The sequence below is a fragment of the Hyaena hyaena genome, unplaced genomic scaffold, assembly GCF_003009895.1.
Source record: "Hyaena hyaena isolate Hyena2069 unplaced genomic scaffold, ASM300989v1 scaffold_1243, whole genome shotgun sequence".
NCBI lineage: Eukaryota > Metazoa > Chordata > Mammalia > Carnivora > Hyaenidae > Hyaena > Hyaena hyaena.
Window position 1 is genome coordinate 387,685 of NW_024081881.1, and position 23,176 is coordinate 410,860.

Genomic DNA, 23,176 nt, shown 5'->3' on the forward strand with positions numbered 1-23,176 from the left:
GAGGTCAGTGTTCAGTGATGAAATAGAACACAGACTTCATTTTCTACTCTCCAGGAATTTGATCTGTTGCCATCACTAAAATATAAAGTTAACAAAGGAGAGCAGAGAGGAGAGAAGGGGGGAGCAATTTCAGTGACTCCTCCTGTTTTCTGTGTAGAAAGTAAAGAGTAATGGGAGAGAAGACAGATCACAATAACCTTAAGAAGTTGTGAGGAGTTGGCCCCATTATTTTGTATGTGATTTTATTTATCTATTAGTGTGCTTACTCTTTAGGAGTTTCTTTATTCTTTCACCAAGTATGTTTTAAAAGCAAACAATGGATGTTGTGGTTTTGTTAGCTGTGCTCTGCAGATCCTTATCCACTTTCTACCCATGAGTATTGGCCTTAAATTAATTATCATCCAATTTCTAAACAAGCCGACTGTCACTTCTACCCTATTCTTTCTCACTTCTGTCATGGACATAGCAGCTGATGTTAAAACAATTTTTTCTTGTGTAGATTCAGAAAAAGAAGGGAATAAATAATGAAAGGCAAAATAAGTTTCTAGGAACATTTTCTAGAAGAAAACCTACCCCTGAGGGTAAGGACTGAACTATATGTAGGTTTCCATACCCTCATTTGTATGGAAGATGAAAGGTGTTCTTAATTGAGAACTACCTACTTATAAATTAACTTTTAAAAGTAAGTTAACTGCTTGTAATTTGGAAATTGACTGTATTATCAATTTTTACTCTTTTGTCGTTAATTGGAGTTAACAGTGCCTTCTGATCACCATCAGATTGCCCACAACATAGCTTCCAGCCTGCCCTGTGGCTTTAATGCATGCAAGACATACAGTTAAAAAAAATTTTGTAATGTTTATTTATTTTTGAGAGAGAGAAAGAGGAAGATAGATGAAGAGAGATAGAGAGAAATAGAGAGAGAGAGGGAAGGAAGGAGGGACAGAGAGAGGCAGACACAGAATTTGAAGCAGGCTCCAAGCTCTGAGCTGTCAGCGCAGAGCCTGACACAAGGCTTGAACCCATGAGCTGTGAGATCATGACCTGAACTGAAGCCAGACACATAACCCACTGAGCCACCCAGGCACCCCAGGGCATACAAGTTTTTTAATGTACACATCTTCTCACATCGATTTGTCTCCTGACTGCAGGACTTCAGCTAGTAGTAAGAGATACTGAGATAGCACCTGAAGAATTCTTCTTTGAGCTCCAGAAACCTCCAGAGCATGGCATGCTCCTTAAGTACACAGCCGAGTTCCAGGGGCCCATGGCCACAGGTAGATGCTCACTCTGTCATTGACTGCTTGGAGAATTTCTTGCTCTACAATCAGTTTTATGTGTCTCAGACAAGAAGGAAAGCAACTCTGTGGGACAAATTATGAGGAGACACTTAAAAAGGAAAAACTTTTAGCATTTAGCCCATTGGCTGAAATATTTGGGACTTCTTTCTCTGTGCCACCACCCATACCCCAAACTATGATTCTCTTTCCTCAAGTTGTTGGTGAAATGAGTTGAACTGGTCGTTTTACCTGGAGTAAATACATTTAGAACAACCTCATAGGAAGTGTCAGCTGCCACTTTCCTATGGTTTGTTCATGGAGATGAATTTGTCTTCCTTAGTCTGGAATATTAATCTTCACAATATTTTTAGAACTGAAACTCTGATAGTATAAACTAGATGTATCCTCATCCTTAGAAAAGGAAACACATTTTTTGAGTATTGTCTTTGTGATGTAACACTATGGTAGGTAATGTGACCAGCTTTCCAAAATAATATTTCTTACATTCTCTCCAATTATATATTAAAAAATAAGACATATTGATTGTTTAGAAAGCATAAAAAAGCACAAGGAACACAACTAAATCTAATTTTTAATAGTCAGCCCATATATACCAAGGTGAATATTATCCCTTTCAAAGTAATCACTTTGAGATGCTATATGCTTATTTCAACAATCTGTACTTTCTCAAAAGCTTTATGTAATTCCTAATAGGCATGCAATCATGCATTCTTTGAAATATCCCTGCAGGCAGAGGGGGGCAAGTCTCTGACCTTGAAGGTAAATAGAATTTGAAGAACAACCAATAGGCATTTGAGAGTCACAAAGGCAGATTTTTAAAAATTTACTGAACACAAGAAATGTCATCAGAATAAATTTCTAGTATCCTAAGGGAACTACTTTAGGAACATTAACAGTCAGAGCCCAGTTTCTATAAGATTGCATTTAACTTATATTTGTGCAATTAATATATAAGATCTAAAGATATATATAAAATATTAGTTTTAATGTTTTTTAAGGCACAATACCTTAGCACCAGGAAGTCACAATAACACAATGTTAAAAGAGAAGGCTTGGAAGACAAATACAGAGAATGAATAAGTTCTTTAGTCTTTTTCATAATACCAATTATTAAAGCCAATAATCTATCAGGAAATAGAATTTCATATAACATCCTAGAAAACCAGTTCCTCAGGTGTACTCTCTGGAATCCTTGGAATCCATGGCACTAAGAGGCATTTCTCATAGAAAGGATTCCATGACCAAACAGTTTTGAAGTGCTTTAATATTTATATATCAAGCATTCTAAAATTCTAATAAATCCTGCAGTTCAAAAATTTTTAGTTTTAAATTTTGTTTAAACCTATCTTCCCCAAAGTTATATGACCTTGAAACTTACTTCACACAATGCCTATAAAATCGATCACAAATTAGTGCTCTAGACTTAGAAAGTTTGGATTTCTAACTTTAAGTATGTTTTTCAATTTTTTTTTTAATTTTTTAATTTTTTTTATTTCTAGGAGAGATAGAAAGAGAGTGTGAGCAGGGGAGGGTCAGAGAGAGAGGGAGTCACAGACTGAAACAGGCTCCAGGCTCTGAGCTGGCAGTCAGCACAGAGCCCGACGCGGGGCTCGAATCCACGAACCGCGAGATCATGACCTAAGCGAAAGTCGGACGCTTAACCGACTAAGCCACCCAGGCGCCCCTGTTTTTCAATTTTTAGATATTTTTATTTCAGAAAAACTTTTTACTCCCAACTAAAATAAAGACCTCTACAGATTCATCAAGCAAGATTTATTTTCATACCTTTCTCAAAAGAAAGTGTCAATATTAGATTCTAGAAGGGTTATCATAAAGAATAGAGGCTTGGCCTTTAATTCACTAGAACTAAGAATGAGGCCTGGATCCCATGTGTAGCAACATGGATGGACCTTGAGGGTGTTATGCTGAGCGAAATAAGTCAGGCAGAGAAGGACAAATATCATATGTTTGCACGTATAGGAGTATTAGGAGGAACTTAACTGAGGACCATGGGGGAGAAGAAGTGGGGAAATGGTGGGTGAAAGGGAGAGAGGCAAACCATGAGAGACTCTTGAATGCTGAGAACAAACTGAGGACTGATGGATGTGGGGGCGAGAGGGGGCAGATGGGCATGGAGGAGGGCATTTTTGGGGATGAGCACTGGGTGTTATATGGAAACCAATTTGACAATAAACTATTTGTAAAAAAAAAAAAAAAAAAAAAAAAGAATAGAAAAAAATGCTAAAAAAAAAAGAATGAGGCCTGGATCTTACAGAAACAGATTTGGGCTCAATATGATCAAGAACTTTAAAAAATTAGAGCCTTCTCCAGTAGAATTAGCTACCTTATAAAAGAGTGAGCCTCCCACCTTGAGAAGTATTGAAAGGCAGGCTAAATAACCCCTTTTCAAGAGTTGTGTAAAGGGAATCCTATATTGGGTAGGTGGTTGGACTAATTAACTTACAACTCCCAGAGTGTGTGATCCTATATGTACTTTGAAATTCTGAGAACAAAGGTGTTATATACATGAAAAGCGTTATTCCCAGAAGTAATTGGTTTTGCACTTTGTTTTATTCTCAAAAGGTGACACGTTCACATATGAGGACATTGAGAAAAATGCTCTTCAGTATCTGCACGATGGCTCCTCTGCTCGGGAAGACAGTATAGGGATCTCAGTCACAGATGGCACCTCGGCAACAACCGTGGAAGTGAGAGTGGAGGTGTCACTGTCAGAGGACCCAGGCCCTCAGCTGGCTGCCGGAGCCTCTCTGAGCATTACTGTTGCTAGTAAAAGCACGGCCGTAATCACCAGGTCACACCTTGCTTATGTTGTAAGTTTTTGCCTCTGTCTTGTTCACTGCGCCCCCTCCCTGGGCCTGACTAGAAAGTAAGACTATGGCTATTTGGAGCATCAGGTATATGGCCAGATAAGGAAGTTTTTCTCAACTTCCCAATAGTTCTACTTATAGGAGGAGTTACAGTGCTCACTCTGGATGCTTCTAGTGTCTCATGAGCAAAGGAATTAGCAAAACTGATGAAAACATGATGAGATTTTGTAGGGATGGGTGACCGTCAACAAGGAATAGTGCCAGTGTCAGAAAATCCCAAGTCCCCATTTTTTTAAAAGCTCCATCCATAATATTTTGAGGGGATTTTCAGGAAAGAGCATTTTAGAAGAACTTGCCTGATTAATGACTAATAGGTAATGATATTTCATAGCCCACTGACAGGAAGCCCACTTTTCACCAGCTTTTGTCTCAGGGCCAGATCTAGACAGAATGCTGGCACACCCCTTTGGCAGTGCTTCTCTGCCAGATTTCCTAGGCAAGATTACTGACTCATCGCCTATCCCATGCCCTAAGGGAAGCAGGGCATTTAGGGGATCACAGGTAGATTTAGGGACTCTGAATTTTTCCCCCATCTGGCACTAACTTGCTAAGAGATCCTGGGTAATTAAACTCCTCTTCTTCCTTTGATTCTACCTCTAGAGCTAAGGATAATGAGGATAATTAATTTTATTTTTCAGTTATGTGTGTTGTAAACATACATGAATTCTCTACGTAAACATAATGAATAGTTTGGGCAGATACCTTGAAAATAAGGATGGTAATCATTCTTAGTATTGAATTTTTCCTTACCAGTGTTAAAATTCCAACCAATGACCTGCCCCCTACTGCTTTTTAAAAAAATACTAATAGTTTTAAGTAATCCTTTTTTGGGCTAAAGACTCTAGCTATAAAATCTAGACTATCTTACATGAATAGTAGCATGTAAGATAAAGCATTGGCCCGGGAACAATTACTTCAATTGCTTTAGCACAGATTTTCCCCTGCAATTGTCTTTTCTTAAATTATGGGAAACTGCATTCCAGCCTGATTCTTCTCATGGGTCCAGTAGAGCTTCAGAACAGCTTTGGTTCTGCTTTTTTTTTAATTGACAGGTGATTTTTCCCATAGGTTATGGTCTTTTGAATCTTATGAAACTCATGAATTCATAAAAATGTATGAATACAGATTTAATCAATAGATCACCAAGGCTTGAAAAATGTTTGACAGGCCAAAATAGTTCTCCAGGAGCAGTTCCTGCCCATTAACTGCATATTATAAGCTGCATATCAAAACGCAAGCCCATTGGTAACTGAACATGTATTTTCAGAAATTGATTGAATGTGAATTTACCCACTAGAGCAGAAAGACTCCAAAAGGACTATTCTACCCTGCTGAAAGTATAGCATATTTTAAAGACTTAGCTAAGTTATATACTAACTTTTTCTCTGAGGGTTATAGAAGAATTTTGTGCTTCGTGTCATGGGGGAAAATTTTTCCAGATATGCATAGTTAGTGAGTTTGCAGTGAACATCCAGAAAGGTTAGAAAAGCCATCTGAAATTCTGGTCATAAATGGAGCAGAATATAAAAAGATAGGAGCAGGTGAGCCTCTTCATAATTAGAGTATCATTAATGGCAAAAGGGTAACATGATGTCAAGAGACACAAAGGCAGAAATGGGATTCTGTGTCATTTGCTTCTTAATAGCAGTTTCCTGTACAGTTTGCTACACACTGATGTAAACAAGTAGTGAAGGGGTGTTTTGTAGTTACAACAGATGAGTTTTAATCCAGTCTTACCACTTACTAGCATAGTCACCCTTGGCAAGTTACTTAGCTTTCTAGGGCTCAGTTTTCTCATCTGTAATGTGGGCGGGTTGATATAAGATTAATTTTAAAAAGCCAATAGCATTTCTAGGCACCATCCAAAAATATAATCATTAAAAATAGGATGCCACCTATAATAACATCACATAACACATATCTAGGAATACGTATAACAAAAAGATGTGTAATTTCTAGGGAAAATTGATAGTATGCTCAACTAAAAGAAAATCCAAAAGAATCTCTTGACAAAGTATTAGAAATGAAAGGAGAATTTACCCTGGGGTCAAAGAGAAGGTCAACAAAGCAATAGCATTGCTATACATAAGCAAAAAATAGCCAGTAACTGTAACTACAAAAATGATACCACTTATAACAGCATTTTAAAATTATGTCTTTTGGACTAAATCTAACAAAAACTAGACAGTACTTCTACAGAGAAAATTATAACAATTTAATTGGCAAACATTTTTTAAAAACAATAAATGATGGGACATGCCATATTCATGAATCTGAACATTTAGTATCGAAAAGGTAGCAATTCTCCTGCAAAGTGCTCCTGCCTTTCAATTGAGTTCCAGTCAAAAGCCCAGTGGACTTTTATGGATCTTGATAAGCTGATTCTATAATAAAGAATGAAGGACTAAAATTCTGAAAAAGAATGATAGGAGGGCAGGGGCTTGCCCTATCAAATATCAGGATTTATGATGAACCTGCAGTATTTAAAAGCAGTATAGCACAGGAATATACTAACGAGTCCAGAAACAGAGCTACACATGAGACTGTAACATAAAACAGATATAGTAAGCCATCAGTGGAAACAGGAGTATCTATTTAAAATATAGAGCTGCACAAAATGGTTATTCCTATGGATAAAAAAAGAACTTGTTGTGCTCCCTCACCTGTACACAGAAATTAGTAACTTCAAGCAAATTAAGCACTAAAATTTTACAATTCTTTGTAGGATATAGGTAAATATTTTTAGATCTTGGGAAAGGGAAGAATTTTTAAACTAGAAACAAAAAGTCCTAACTGTAAAGAAAAGATTGATAAATTTGACTATGTTAAAATTGAATGTATATTCCCCTAAACACACCAGAAATATGCAAAACAAGTAAGTTACAAATTGGAAGAAGATACTTGCAATCCATATAACCAAAAATAACAAAGAAAATATAACAAATGTCTACAGATCGAAGAAAAAGATAACCCAGATAAGAATGAACAAGAGACATTAATAGGAATTCCAGAAGAGGAACCCATAGGGCCAATAAATATAAAAAGACATCATTTCTTTTTTATGCATCAAGGAAAGCCAAAAAGACTATGTACTATATCATACCAATTCAACTGGAAAAAAATTAAAATTTAAAATGTTGTAGAGGGAATGGACCTATAGAAGTTTCTTTGCTGATGGAAAAGTAAACTTGAACAAGCCACTTTGGGACAGAATTTGGCATAGTCTTGTGAGGATGAGTGGTCATATAGACTAGCCATTCCACTCCTAGATTCCTATCTAAGAGAAACTTTCACATGTACACCAAAGGATATGTCCAAGAATATTCATAGTTAAACTATTTGTAATAGCAAAAATATTGAAACAAGACAAATGCCCATCAACAGGATAATATAACCTGTGGTATACTTACTCCATGGAATATTAGACAACACTTGAAACAGATTAGCCATTGCTGCATGCAACAATATTGAGGGGTCTCCGCAGTCCACTACTGAGTAAGAAGTAAGTCTCACAAGGGGAAAGTCTTTTCATAAGTTCTTAAAACACAACTAAAAATATTTTTAGTAATATGTCAAATCATATCAAGAAATTTGAGAAAATGAGAAGCAAGATCCAGGGTGATGGTAACGTCAGGACAGGACAAAGAAAGAACACATACATGAATGTTAATTAGCAGTGTCCGAGTCCTTGTGTTGGCTGGTGGGTCAATTGATGTAAAGATGGCAAAAACAAAATGAGAAATGAACTAAAACAAAAGGAGTAGGAATGTAGGAAAATTATGTGAGAATAAAGTCTACGTTCTTATGAATTTTTTTTGCATCTGCGATCTTAGACCAAAGTAGTCCTTTTCCTTAATTATTACAAATAATAATTATTTTCTTAAATTGTGATAGCGTTTTCAGAAGAAAAAAATCTAGCTGATTTCACACTTTTTCAAACTCACCAGTCGTTTGAGATTTGAAACATTAAAATTAATGTGCCTGACATGAAATAAGCATTTCTTTGCCAAATTTGCCAATGTGGAATTTCGAAGCTATTCATTCTAATCAAGAGCCAAGAGCTCTGTCCTTGTAGTTTATCACCATCTCTGCAGACAGTACCTTGGAACTCTTAGCTTTTAAAAATTCTCTCTCAGAGGGCACCCATAGTAATATTAGGAGGCAGTCTTTTAGAAGTCTGCATGTTGTATTTGATAACCCATGTGGAAAAATAGAGAAACTTTTGAAGTATAAATTTAGGGGAAATTTTTTGAAGGTTTGTAGCTTCGATGACTTTGAATTTCCTTCCTTACTGGTATCAGATGATGTAAGGAAATAGGGAAAATTCTGTGACCTTGCATTGAGGCTCTGACCTATCAACTTAAAAAGGCCCCTAGGGGCGGAAATAAGAACTGACTAAAACCCACTGCCACAGATCACCAGATATCCTGAGCACATTCCTTTTTTTTTTTTTTTTTTTAATTAATTTATTTATTTATTTATTTATTTTTACAAATAGTTTATTGTCAAATTAGTTTCCACATAACACTCAGTGCTCATCCCCACAAGTGTCCTCCTCCATGCCCATCCCCTCCTCCCCCCCACATCCATCAGTCCTCAGTTTTTGTCAGCATTCAAGAGTCTCTCATGGTTTGCCTCTCTCCCTTTCCCCCACCATTTCCGCCCTTCTTCTCCCCCTTGTTCCTCCGTCAAGTTCCTCCTAATCCTCCTATACGTGCAAACATATGATATTTGTCCTTCTCTGCCTGACTTATTTCGCTCAGCATAACACCCTCAAGGTCCATCCATGTTGCTACACATGGCCAGATTTCATTGTTTCTCATTGCCATGTAGTATTCCATGGTATAGATAAACCACATCTTCTTGATCCATTCATCTGTTGATGGACACTTAGGCTCTTTCCATGTTTTAGCTATTGTGGAGAGTGCTGCTATGAACATTGGGGTACATGGTTTTTGTTTTTTGTTTTTTTTTTTTTTACAAATAGTTTATATCCTGAGCACATTCCTGATCCATACTTCAAATAACTATACAACACAGACACGGAAATTTGCATTTCAAAGTACACTTGGCCATGCAATATATATTTTCTTTGTTGCTGTGGTAAAGTGCAGAGTGCCCCCATGTTCACAGCCAACTGCTCTAAAAGATGAATGACTCAGGGAAACTCTCCAAGAAAATGTTACCTGCCTCTTAGATATTTCCACAATATTCTTGAAGAAAGAGGAAATTGTTCATTGAGATATACAACTAGTGTCCACTTAGAAACACAGAAAGCCAATTTTATTTCTTGGTAAGCAATGCAGAAGGAAACGGAAATTGTCTTTGTTAAGATTGGTCATCTTAGGTCTTGAGCATCTGTATATTCTGTCCTGGTGGAATGAAATCTGTAAGATTTCCTAAATTTTTCTGTTAAACTAAAATTTTTACCATGTCACATATTACTTAAAGTGAGTCATTGGGTAAGCTAAATAAGTTCCCTTCTTTCTGTTTCACAGAATTATCTTATCATTGTATTATATGTTATAATAGAATTTTACCTTTTTCTAAAAAAGCAAATTGTTCTTTGACACTCTTAAAAGAAGCCTACAACCATGTTTTTGGAGAGATGACTTTCTATCTCTGACCATGTTTTGTTCTTCACTAGATGCTTGTATAAGGGCCAAATGGCCCTTATAGTAACAATGGGGCATCTCTTTGTTTATGCACCATACCTAAAGTGCATTTCCCCATTATTATCATGAACTACTCTAGAAAGAAGACATTATCAAAGAGGCATTTTACGAGGAATAAATACTAGGATTTTCATGCACTTTGAAATGGTGTTGCTTTATCACTAAGGGAAGGAGATTTTTCAATTGTCAGAGAAAGAAGCACATGTGATTTTTAACTACTGGAGGTATTAATTCCTACAAATGTGTGTTCATGTCTTGCCTCATATTTGCCCAATTAGGATGATTCTTCCCCTGACCCAGAGATCTGGATTCAGTTAAGTTCTCTGCCCATGTATGGTGCTCTCTTAAAAATGTCAGGACCTGAAGTGGAAGAGCTCTCGGAGATTTCCAACTTCACAATGGAAGACATCAACAACAAGAAAATTAGGTATATCACCACTTTGTATTACTTGACAGAATTTTTCAAAATTGTATTAAAACATTTAAGCAACTAACCTGTAGCTTTTTTGAAAGATTATACTGCTCCATTTTTTTAATGTTTATTTATTTTTGAGAGGGGAGGAGGAGCAGAGAGAGAGGGAGACACAGAATCTGAAGCAGACTCCAGGCTCTGAGCTGTCAGCACAGGGCCTGATGGAGGGCTCAAACTCACCGACTGTGAGATCGTGACCTGAGCTGAAGTCAGATACTTAACTGACTGAGCCACCAGGCGCCCCTCTATTGTTCCATTTTTAAACAAAGCTGCAGTCATCTTACCTGGCTTGTCATGTAGCTCATACATTTGATTCTTGTCCTTACCTCTGTAGGTACTCAGCTGTGTATGAGACCGATGGTAATCTGGTTACTGATAGCTTCCATTTCTCTGTCTCTGATATGGACCACAACCATCTAGACAATCAGATGTTTACCATCACTATCACTCCTGTTGAGAATCCACCTCCAGTCATTGCTTTCGCTGACCTTATCACGGTAAACAATTCTCAGATCAATGAACAGTGAGTGCCGTAGAGAGTTGGAATCTGTGCTGATGTAAATACAGGACTTCTGCCTGAATTGGCTGCCAAGTTCTTTCCCCAAAGTATTTAGCCAATACTGTCAAGATGTGTGTAGTTTTTAATCATGAGATTTTTTTCAAAAAGTATGAAAAAAATATATGTAGAAGATCAAATAATTATATTTATATTATTTAGTCAAAATATTTATGTGCTAGACATGTGTAATATTTTGTATACTATGCTAGCTGTGTTTAGTAGTGAGAGTGAAATTACAAATGTAAATATCCCTTAGGAGTTAAACATCTAATGTTTGTAAGAACTAAGATATGGGGATATGGACATAAGTCACTTCTTAGGTCAATACTAATCATTGTAAATATTATTTACAGTTCCTTGAGGGAGGGAGGATAGAGGCTATATAATATATATCCTAATCATGAGATCAGCCAGATCTGAGTTCAAGTGCTCGTTCTGTTACTAGCTGAGTGAGCCTGGTCTAATTAATTATATATTTCTTAGCTTCCATTTCCTCATCTTTATAACTCCTGTTATATAGAGGATTGCTCTGATGGTTAACAGAATAGCATATAAAAGCTCTCAGTGCATAACAACACATGGTAGGGATTCCATAAGAGTTAATTCTGTTTCCTTGGCCTGCTCTATGTATGTACCATAATGCCAAAAATGCAGGAGATTTTATGGTTTTGTCAGGCAAATGATATTCATAAAACTGAGTTGTTTCTAAGTGGTCTTGATATTCCATACCTGGGGGAACCCATTTGGACCTTCTCCATTCCCAGAGTCCAGGTGGCCTTCTACTTTGTACTGTGTAGATCTCCCTACATTAGGCCAAGAATTGTTCAGAGTGAAATGGCTTGGTCATGTCTGGCAGGCTAGCAAAAAACACCGGAGACAGGTTGCAGAGTTAACATACTAAAGGAAAGGGCCCTAAAGGAAAAAGTTAGTCCAAGCAACTGCTTTTACTTATACTGATTTATTTTCCTCTTTAACATTAAGATAAGCCCTAGGTTTCAAGTATGTCGAGGCCTTTCTTCCTGCACACCTATCATCATATCCTGTGAGGGGATAAGTGGGACTTTTATTCTGGGTGGGAGCACCTGTGGGATGATCACCTTCACAGTATCTGAGGGAAAACAGGATGGATCATTCTCTAGCTGCAGGCTTTTGAATGTTGATAGGGAAGAAAGGCGGCCGTCTTGCTGTGCAGCTGTACTGAGGTGGGTGATTGGAATGGGCCAGAGCTGCTTTATACCCAGATCCATCACTGAAGGAAGCACAACTTTGAAGGGAGACACAGAAGTCATAGTGTCTGAGTGTAGGTTTGAGAGGCGCTGAAAGATTGCCTGGCTCCAGCAGCATGCACATTCTTCATCTCGTCTGTAGAGAATCTGCCTCCTCAAAGAAGTGGAATTGGTGCTGGAAGGTCACCCCAGGCAGCACTTTTCAATTCAGTTCTTTTTACTGCAGTTCTGTGCAACCGCCCAAGGACTGTACAATCTTTTCTTTTCTTAGGTGGACGAGGGAGGGAGAGCCCCACTCTCATTTCACCATTTCTTTGCTGCTGACGATCAGGATAACCTCCAGGGAGATGCCGTCATTAAACTAAGTGCTCTGCCCAAATATGGCTGCATTGAGAACACTGGAACAGGTACCAACAGTAGCTTGGCTGTAGAATTGTTCTGGACCTGGAAAGGGAGAGTGATGATGGGAGGTAACTGCCTTCAGTGAAACTTGGAGGTGGAGGACGAATGGAGGAATGGATCCATGACTAGGAAATGGGAGGAAGGAAGCTTTCATTCTTACAAAAATTTACTGAGCACTTCCTATGTGCCAGGCACTTTTTAAGCACTCAAGGTATATCAGTAAACAAAACAGGTAGAAACCCCTGCCTTCACGTTGCCTCAGATCCTGGTCGGGGGGAGACAGATAAGAAGCCTAACAAATGAGAAGATTGTGTAAGATGTTAGGAGGTATGTCAGTGCTCTGAGAAAAAAACTAGAGCAGGGTAGAAGATCTGGAATGTGAGCAATGGGGATGGAGAGGCTTATGGATTGCACTCAGAACTGAGTGTCAAGGATATAAAAAGTCCTGTCTGTTCATTGTGAGGTGGCTGCAGTTTAGCTGAACCATAGCTTATGTCTCAGCTCCTTCTAAGGATATGACATGAATTGAAATGCATGCTTGTCTATCTGTGACCCTCTCCTCAACATCCCTTCCCCCTTCACCATCTGCCCTGGACCCACTGCCCTTGATGGTTATCACAGGGAAGGAGAGGCAAGCAGGCGTGTGCTGTCCATGGGCCCTCTGAGACCGAGGTGACTGGCAGTTGAGACAGCTCCTGGCAGGTTACTGTGTTGCTCCCTCTGCAATGAGATTCCTGAGTGCCAGCGCTTGGCTCTAATTGGTGTGCAGCTAGCAGCTCCCACGGAGAGGCCTTTCACTGAAGGTGTCTGTGGCCAGCGTGGTGCCTGGGATCTGAGCCTGGTTACAAGAAATCTGTTTAGCGGTGGCCATGTTTTCCTGTAGAAAATCTCAGGTCCTTTCCCCATCTTGCCTTTCATTGTGTGCACCTAGATTTGTTTATCACTGAATTTGATTTATCTCAACAAATATTTATGTTGGATACCAAGGATGTGAAGATGAGTGAGCCACAGCCCCTACCTTGAGTGGGAGACAGATATGAAGACTGATAAGTTACAATAAACAAAATGCTGGGCAGGGAGAGGGGCAAACCCTGAGAACATACATAGGGCAAAACAATTAATTTTGCCTGAGACGGCAGGAAAGGCTGAGGAAGTGACATTTGCACTAGAACTTGAAGGGTTCCTGGAAGTCTCACTGTGGGCAGAGGGAAGAGCGTGGGCAAAGGTGGGAAATCATGAGTGGTAGTTGCCCCTTTGCACTTCTCTTCTCTCTGGGTGGTTTCTTATTAAGCCTACCTAGCACGGTTTTACGTTAACCTGGAATGCATGCAGAGGAGTATGTCACTGATCTAGAAGTCAAATTTCTGGCAAGCCTCCGCTCTCTAAAAAATGATTCTCAACCCTTACTGTAAGTGTAAGACTCACCTGGAGGGCTCGTGAAAACAGTTTCCCAGGCAGCAAGCCCAGAGTTCCTATTTGCAGAGGCTGGTGAGGCCTGTGCATTTGCATTTCTCCCTGGCTCATAGGCGTTGCCACTGCTGTTGACCCAGGAACCACACCAGGAATCACTGCTCTACATTAGTATAAGCCTGGAAGTAAGGAAAAGTTGTTCAGGGGCCTGGGGGTGAGGGGTGCAAATAGTTATCCCAAGACAATTTAAGGACTCCAGCCTTTGCCCCTTGGGTATTCAGAACTGAGCCTGTTTTATGTATATGAAACTAGCTCCCTAGATTCAGAATCCAGCACATCAGCCTAATGCCTTTTTAAAAATATTAGAAACAGTTTTAACTTCTTACCAGCAAGACAGGAAGAAACAGAATAATTATATTGTTAGGTATAAAATCCAACAGCATGGTTTCTACATTCATTTAGACAGAACAGGACCCACCTTATTGCCTCTAGGGCACACAAGACTGTGCTCCAGTACAAGGTAGTAATAGATGTTCATAATGATAGCCTGCATGCATTGAGAACTGTTTAATTTGTGCATAGTATAGTCTGCTCAAGAAGGCAAGGAAGCAAAATAAGAATGATTTACATGAAAAAATAGAAGATGCAATTAAAAAAAATTTTTTTAAACGTAAGCTCCACACCCAGCGTGGGACTCAAACCTATGACCCTGAGATCAAGAATGAGATGTTCTACCAACTGAGCCAGCCAATTGCCCCTAGATGATACAATTTTAAAATGTGGAAGGATTGGTGCTGAAAGCTTCAGTGGCAGATTCACTAGTTGAACAGCATGTTTTCCAATGACAGAAAAAAAGTCATATATATGTATATATTTAGGCATCATTTAGTTTGCTTAGGCTCTTTGACCCAAATAAAGAAGCCACATTTCTAAAATTTGTAGTCATCGATGTAAAGGGAAAATAAAAATTTGAAGGAATTACATACAGCTCTTCCTTCTGGAAACACTGAACTGTATGTCCTAGGGATGATCAGGTCACTGGTCACTGAGACTCTTCTATGCTATGTTCTGATGTCAAGAAGAATTAAACTGATGGGTAAAGTCTAAGAAAATTCGTGTCATTGAAGAAGCAATTGTCCTGAGCTCTTCAAACAAATTACAAATAAAATGTTTTCATTCCTAGTCTTTCTGTTGGGAGGTTAACAAAAAAAATGATACTATATATAATTCAGGAAGTCAGTAGCCTTTTGATTTATGACCTGTTCTTTGCAAAGGGCCATGGAAGAGAGAAAAAGAAAGCTTTGTTGTTTTGAGATCTTCTATATACACTTTTCTTTGTTGATATGTATCCAGGGAATGTTTGAAGACACAGGGATTTCTTTTCTTTTTCTCCTCTCTTTAGAAGAAAATGTGGTAACAGTTTAAAATCAATCAATTACAGAGACTCAGACCAAAGAAGAGACAAGTCATCTATCATAGAGACAGTACTTACTTTCCCCTTTCGCCTTTTCCAGGGTTTGGTTGGGGTCGGTATGAAAAGAAGAGTTAACCAGAACCTGCTCTATCTTTGAAGCTCTGAATGGTACTTGAGAATCTCAGGGCCTGAATGGTACCTAAGCTCTGAATAGTTCCCAAGCATCTCAGTAGCCCTAGTGTACCATCCCAGGGTCTAAGCTCTGACCCATGGGGAGGTTTCCTTAAGGAACGAGGTCAAATGAAAACGTGCTTAACAAGATATTTCTTAGATAAAAAGGTATACAGTTAACCTTTTTTTTATATAGAGAAGGCGGCTTCCTCTTGCAGGATGTGCTAGGCATAGTGGTTTTGAAACTGACTAAAGCTTAAGGTAGAACCTTTGCTGTTGTGTCGTTACTTGCCCCAGGATTTACTTTGTCACAGATTTCCAACAAAACAACCTGATTCTTGCTATATAAAATAATAACATTCTGAGTGCATTTGTGCATATAGTCTCATTTGATTCCCCATGGAAACTGCAGGGCAGGTATAACCATGTGTAGACAAGAAATAGTCGGGAAACTGGGATCCAACCCTAAGTCTTATATTTCTAGTCTTGTGCCCTTTCCATTCTCCATTTTTATCCTCTAATGAATTTTCATCTTTTGTTGATAAGAGTGTCATGTTTTCTGGTTCAGCCTAGGAAGTAGGAATTGAGGGATCAAGGTAAAAAGTTCCTTCTTGATGTTGATGCAGGTGATCGTTTTGGCCCTGGAACTACCAGTGACCTGGAGGCATCATTCCCTATTCAAGATGTCCTGGAAAACTACATTTACTACTTTCAAAGTGTCCATGAAAGCATTGAGCCAACCCATGACATTTTTAGTTTTTATGTAAGTGATGGAAACAGGCGTTCTGAAATCCACAGCATCAATATCACCATTGAGGTAAAGACTTTGAAGTTAGAAAAGTTGAGCCTTTGATGACAATATCCCATGATTAGATAGCTCCATATGAACTCAAAAGCAAAAAAGATTGCATTTGACCTTCAGTTTTAGAGGTCAATTTAAAAATACAATCCTGACCTTTAGGAAACTTGTAGAATTAAGGCTGGCATTTGGGGATGGTCTGACTTGGAAATCTGAATTTTCACTTCAGGGTGAAATGTATTCATTCTGTGTAAGAACAGTTTGTGAGGGTCATACAAGAGAAACCCTGACAATCTCCTATTTAAACAAAAACTAACATATGCCTTTTTTCCCTGAAATTGTTGTATGTAGTTCTATATACATATTTGCCTTTCCTTATATTTTTAATGCATTTATTCGTTAAATTGTAACATCAAAGAAATGTGTTCCTTGATGCTGTATTTATTCTAGTTTGAGCAATTACATAGCTTGCTTTACTAGCCCAGGGAGAGAGAAAGATAAAAGATAAAACTCAGCATGGAATACCCTCTGCTTAGGAAAATATCCTCAGAACCCTACCATTCAGGGATCATAAAGGGAGTCTGTCACAGGGTCAGGGAGACCCTGAGAAACTCACACTTCTAAATATGATGTCCTCCTTCAGTACTGTGACATTTTGAGGGCTTTCTAAGACAGTTCTGATTTCAAAGAATGTGCTCTTTTGTCCCCCAAATAATGCTTGCACTTCTCCAACCACATGTCCATATTTTGGGTCTGAAAAAAGTGATCATTGTGGCTGTGGAAAACATCTGAGAAGATTTCTGTAGAACGTCAGTTTCTTTTCCCACATTTTGCTTACGTGGTTTGCTAACCATTTTGATTGGGAATTAAAGATGGTGACACACGACCTGCTATTTCGATAGTGAAAATTGGTGTGACCATGTTACTTTCTCTGAACAAGGTACATTTTCTTTCTCCTTAAACCAATATGTGTGTGGGACCTGATATTTTATACTTTAATCAGAGGAAGAACGATGAGCCTCCCAGGATGAGCTTGCGGCCCCTTGGTGTGCAGCTAAGTTCGGGAGTGGTGATAAGCAATTCTTCACTGAGCCTGCAGGACCTGGACACTCCGGATAATGAGCTGGTTTTGGTATTGACAAAAAAGCCTGACCACGGTAGGACACAACTGCTACGGCAAGCTTCTTAATTGAGATACTCAATAGGTTTTTTAGAATAAACACGTAGATTTCTGTTGATTATTCCTCCACCTCACCTGTACATAGTCCATTCTCTGCATCAAAGTATAATCAGATTCACAGCTAGCCAATATTCTTTGAGGTCAAAGTAGACACCAGTTGCTCTAAAAGCCTGAATCCTAGGTAATTGGCATATCTGAAATTCAATTTCAGCTGTTTTCTTACTTGCCTATATAACCTCAGGCAAAATGGGTTTAGAGTCCTCTTGTCAGAATAAGGATTCATTGCGTGATAATCCTGGGCCATCTCATGCAAGGAACAGCGTGGCAGCCTTGTTATTAATTGCACAAGGTGTGCACTTCAGGTTAGAAGTATGCTAGATGTCTTTATGAGCTTGTTCCTTTTGCAAAGAAAGCACTTTTCCTGATTAAACCAGAGGTAAAAACCACCCCGGGAATCTTTTACCTACTTGTTTTCTAAGTGCCATCCCTCTGGTACTAGCTAAAGCTCTGGAACGTTCATCTCCCACGTGGTATCCTAGTATATCATAGCACCGTTGGTCTTTTATTTTTTTTTAATTTTTTTTTTAAGGTTTTTATTTATTTCTAGGAGAGAGAGAGAGAGACAGCGTGAGCAGGGGAGGGTCAGAGAGAGAGGGAGTCACAGACTGAAACAGGCTCCAGGCTCTGAGCTGGCAGTCAGCACAGAGCCCGACGCGGGGCACGAACCCACGAACCGCGAGATCATGACCTAAGCGAAAGTCGGACGACGCTTAACCGACTAAGCCACCCAGGCGCCCCACCCTTGGTCTTTTAAAGATGAAGTTGTTGCTGTTGATGGAATGTTAACAGAAGAGGCTGTTGGTCATTGCATTTTATCGTCCCTTCCTTCACTTTCACTTTCTTTAATGAAACACTTTAACTGTCCCATTGTGATACACTTGACCCTTGAAGACAGAAAAAGATGCCTCCACCCAAAGATGTCTTGTGTCTTTCTGAATTTAAAAGGAATTTAAAACACAGTCCCTTCTCCCATCCCAGATGCCCTAGAAGGAAGGCAGCAAGTGAAAAGTGCTATTTTCACTTTGTAGAAGGGGAAAATAAGGTTTAGATAATGGAGTGAGTTTGAATTCATGGAAGGAGATTTGACGCCTAAGCCACTATATTACCACATCCATTGTGTCTCTTTCAGAGATTTTTAAACAGGAAAAGTAGGATTTTATCATCTTTATTTGTAGATGAGACCAATGGGCAGCACCCTGTGCTTATATAGAAAATTCTGAGTTGATGGTCATTTATGTGTGTGGGACACCAAGAGCCTCTGAGGTGCTGGACATTTTACCCAGGCTCACGCTAGTTGACAAAATGAAGCCAAGTTTTGTCGCTATATATATTCCACCACTTTTTCATTGTTTTTCTTTACTTCCTTCTTCAGGTCGTCTGCTCTGGAGGGAAAGCATTTCTGAGCCTCTGGCGAATGGGAGGGTTTTAGCTCAGGGCTCCTCCTTCACCTACCAAGACGTCCTGGACGGACTGGTCGGATACATGCCTGGTGGTCCTGGTGTGGCAGTGGATGAGTTCCGGTTCTCCCTCACGGATGGCCTCCACATGGACACAGGGAGGATGGAGATCTACATAGAGCTGCCCATAAGCAGCGCCCCCCACTTGGCTGTAAACCGAGGCCTTCAGCTCTCAGCAGGTACCACAGGAATGGAAGAGAGTGGCTGTGGATGTGGGGGGGGAAGGGGGAGATGGGCATGGAGGGGGGCACTTGTGGGGATGAGCACTGGGTGTTATATGGAAACCAACTTGACAATAAACTATTTGTAAGGAAAAAAAAAAAAGGAAGAGAGCGGCTGTGGTCCCTCTGTCCTTATTTCTTCCTTGTCAGTGTGCATGTTTGTTCTGTGGGAAGATAGTGAAGTAGGCCTTCAGAACCCCGGGAGACAGGAGGTGGAGAGAGCTGTCCTTTTAAGGATACTAAGAGTTGTGATTGACTGATGTGAATCTCTTAAGTTCTTTGGACCAGATGCCTATGTTTGTGAATTTGAGAAAAGATTGGAAAGAGCTTATAGTACTTTCAAGACCCTCAGAAACCTTAATTTATCCAGCTACTGATAGGACCAGGTTTCTTAGAACAGGGCCAGAAATAGTGGGTGGGGAGGCATGGGCAGCAATTGGGAAACCAATATACGCCAAGAGAAATTATGAAAATAATAGAAAGTCATTAGATATGGTATCCTAGGGTCTCACATTCACAATTTTGCCTACCTATAAGCTGCATTGAAAAATGGGACACATGGCCCACAGAACATCTGCATCTCACTGGAATCCTGTTTGTTTAGCTACTCTTCGTGTCTCACACACACACACACACATATGTATTTAATGTTTATTTAATTTTGAGAGAGAGCGGGAGGGGGAGGGGCAGAGAGACAGGGACAGAGGATCTGAAGCAGGCTCTCTGATGACAGCAGAGAGCCCGATGTAGGGCTTGAGCTCATGAACCATGAGATTATGACCTGAGCCTAAGTTGAGCTCTCAACGAACTGAGCCACCCAGGTGCCCCCACATGTATTTTGTAGTGAAAACACATATAGCATAATGGTATTTGAAACTTTGGGGATTCCCAAAGATCCCAATTATTGTGAGATTTAATCTTACCCTATTTATAAGCTAGTGAGTTAGCCAGTTACTGTTTCATGAGTGCTGTAGAAGACTTGAGGCTTCTGGGTCAGAGACAAAGTACTTTGCTACTCACAGCACAACAGGCAGCATTACCATCAGCAAGTTTGCATCATCTCTCTCTACTCCAAGTCTGGTGGAGGTGACATAGAAGGTCCAGATGGATGCTTTCTCATGTAACAGGACGCATTACAGAAAAGGAGCACAGAGCATAGGCATCTCCCCCTGTTATAGTGACAGTAAGAAAGCCTGATCTCTGTCCCAGAGGATGATACCACTTCCTCCCTCAGGGCCATTTGCTGAGAATGGCCTGGGGAAAGAATGGCTAGGCCTTGCACTGTTGGCATTACCTAGCAAGAACACACAGGATACTCAGGGCCCAGCTAGACACCAGGATGTATTAAGCAACAATGACTAAGATCTGCTTTACCAGAATTTACTATTTTTAATATGAGAAAATGGCTGGGCAGGAATGCAAAGGGCAAGTGCCTTGCCTCCACCCCCAATACCTGCATGGCTTTACAAGGCCCAGCACTCAGGTCTCCCTGTTTTGAAATTCTGGTCAGAACTGATTTTAACTCTTTGGTCTGAGATGGCAACAAGATATATTTGTAAGCTTATGTGAAGCTGTCTCTTATGATTTGCTGTTCCCAAAGACAATAAATAAGTTGGGGCACCTGGATGGCTAGTGAGTTAAGCATTGGATTCTTGATTTTGGCTCAAGGCTCGTGTCATGATCTCATGGTTCATGAGTTTGAGTCCCACGTCGGGTTCCATACTGACAGTGCAGAGCCTGCTTCAGATTCTAGTTAGGCCCAAAGAGGTTTCATCATAGATCTAGGATTTCCTACACAGAGGGAGGGGTGACTGGTAGGTCACAGGAGTAGAGAGAATGTAGGGAGAGTGATGATTAACAAACTGGGAGGTTGGGACTGTTTCACTTATGGAAATTAAAATGTATGCATCTGGAGACCAAGAAGGGCAAGCAAGCACCCGGTACTTAGTTAAGCCCAGGCAACGTGTGATCCTTTAGTCTCTAGCCTCCCCAAATCACTTGACGTAGTATTCAAAGGCAATGATGGGCAGTGACGTACTCTCTCCCATTCTCTCCCAGGGTCTGTAGCACTCATCACAGAACAGCACTTAAGAGTGACTGATACTGATTCAGATGACCGTCAGGTGATGTACATCATGAAGGAAGATCCTGGTGCCGGGCGCCTGCAGATGGTAAAGCATGAGAACCAGGAGCAAATCTCCGTTAAAGGCCCCATCCGGAGCTTCACCCAGGCTGACATTAGCCAAGGTCAGCTAGCTTACTTCCTCCTGTCCAGACTTCTGCAGGGTCCACCCACAGTAGTAAAATGGGAATTCAATGCCTGGTAGCTAATGGCAGCAAACTGCACTCTTTGTTTGGAATAAAAGCTGAGTTATAGTTTCATTTATTCTTTCTTGTCTCCTCAATTTTTTGTGTTTTAAAAAAACTATCCTTCTTGGCTAAAATGTGTTCATGCTTTGACATGGCATTGATGAAATTTGGGGCAATTATGGAGGGAAAAAAATCACTTTGACTTGCTATGATGCTGGAAAATGTGTGCGAGAGAGAGAAAGGAAAAAGAAGTGAATTGGGATGGATTAAGGTGAAAATTATGCCTGCCTTAGGTGAACAATTTATATCTCTTTTTAGCTCCCCAAAGAGCACAAGTTAATGAACTAAGCAAAATGGAGGGGCATAAATCGGAGCTGCCTGGGGGAGATTACATAGCTCATCCCTCCTCCAGGAAATGCTGATGTAATGTAAAAGCATAAATGTTAAATGCTACGTAGTTACTGTACATTTCTTTCAAGGGTAGAAGAAAAAAAAGGAAATAAGTTACATAATGGGGGGAAAAAGTAATCCAAATTCAAAGTCATATGATGATGTGCAGTTCCATTCAGGAGCAGAAATAACGGTTTTGTCCATGCATTAACACTCAAAATGGGTAGCAGCTGAATTCTCACTGGACCTGTCTGTACTTTACCAAAAGGGGTGGAATAGAGAAAGGGATAGTAACTTCTTAATCAACCCTTGCCTCAGTGTCTCTTTTTTAAAAATGAGGCCAGGCACCTCTCCCCAGATGTTTGGCTGTAAATACAATGCTAGGTACTTAGAAGTGAGGCTGTGGCTGACCAAAAATGTAACATGTTGCACTTCTCCCTTTCACACCTTTTGACTTTGATGTAGAGTTTGTTAGTTTTTTGGTTGGTTATAGCCAGTGTTGTTTCAAAAATGACTTAAAGCTGCACTGGGAAATAGGAATGACGAGCTCTAGGAGAACATGGGCTGCAGCTCCATGTCCCTTGCCCTATGACATGAGCCTATAACCAGTGATGTGGGTGCTGTTGCTGCACATTTTCCATGTGGGCAGTTTTGTTGAGCTGGTTATTCATGAGTCTTCCTTAGAGTCTTTCACAAAAGCTGAGCCTCACCCATAAAGCAGTGCTACTTGGGATGATTTTATTATGAGAGTGTTTTTTATTACGAGGAAGTCAATAGTGGGAGGGGAAAGGGAGGAATTGAAAACTTTAGATTAAAATGTCTAAAGCAATATCAAAGCGAGGAAGGTGTTAATTGATTCACTGGTGTGAATACCAATCAGATTCCCACCTCACACTTCAGAAATAAGGGCAGAAAGCACTAATGATGAATCTTTATTTTCTTGTCCTTTTTTACAGGCCAAGTAGAATACAGTCATGGGAAAGGAGAATCTGGTGGGAGCTTTGCTTTTAAATTTGATGTGGTCGATGGAGAAGGCAACACATTGATGGGCCAGTCATTTTCCATCAGTGTTTTAGGTAAGGGGGCATTGGGTTTCTAACAACATTCCACCAGCTCTGGGGTTATATGGTCTGCACTGTGCTTGCCTTGAGGCTGGAGCCTTTCCTTTACCCGGCCCCCATGGGAATCTGGAATACTGTCCCCTCTGCTGTGTGAGGCTCCGGATCCTTGGTGCACTCGCT

The 23,176-nt window shown here is 39.9% G+C and overlaps 1 protein-coding gene across 1 annotated transcript in view; it reads left to right on the top strand.

The window, feature by feature from the left end:
* LOC120224782 (extracellular matrix protein FRAS1) overlaps nt 1-23,176 on the top strand; it is a 415,754-nt gene that overhangs the window by 332,667 nt on the left and 59,911 nt on the right. Inside the window, exons 37-46 of the mRNA XM_039223043.1 lie at nt 1,152-1,277; nt 3,885-4,132; nt 10,143-10,291; nt 10,671-10,833; nt 12,393-12,528; nt 16,145-16,335; nt 17,321-17,474; nt 18,930-19,193; nt 21,294-21,482; nt 22,892-23,011. Of these exons, the coding sequence (XP_039078974.1) occupies nt 1,152-1,277; nt 3,885-4,132; nt 10,143-10,291; nt 10,671-10,833; nt 12,393-12,528; nt 16,145-16,335; nt 17,321-17,474; nt 18,930-19,193; nt 21,294-21,482; nt 22,892-23,011 (1,740 nt within the window). The remainder of the gene's footprint in view (nt 1-1,151; nt 1,278-3,884; nt 4,133-10,142; nt 10,292-10,670; nt 10,834-12,392; nt 12,529-16,144; nt 16,336-17,320; nt 17,475-18,929; nt 19,194-21,293; nt 21,483-22,891; nt 23,012-23,176) is intronic.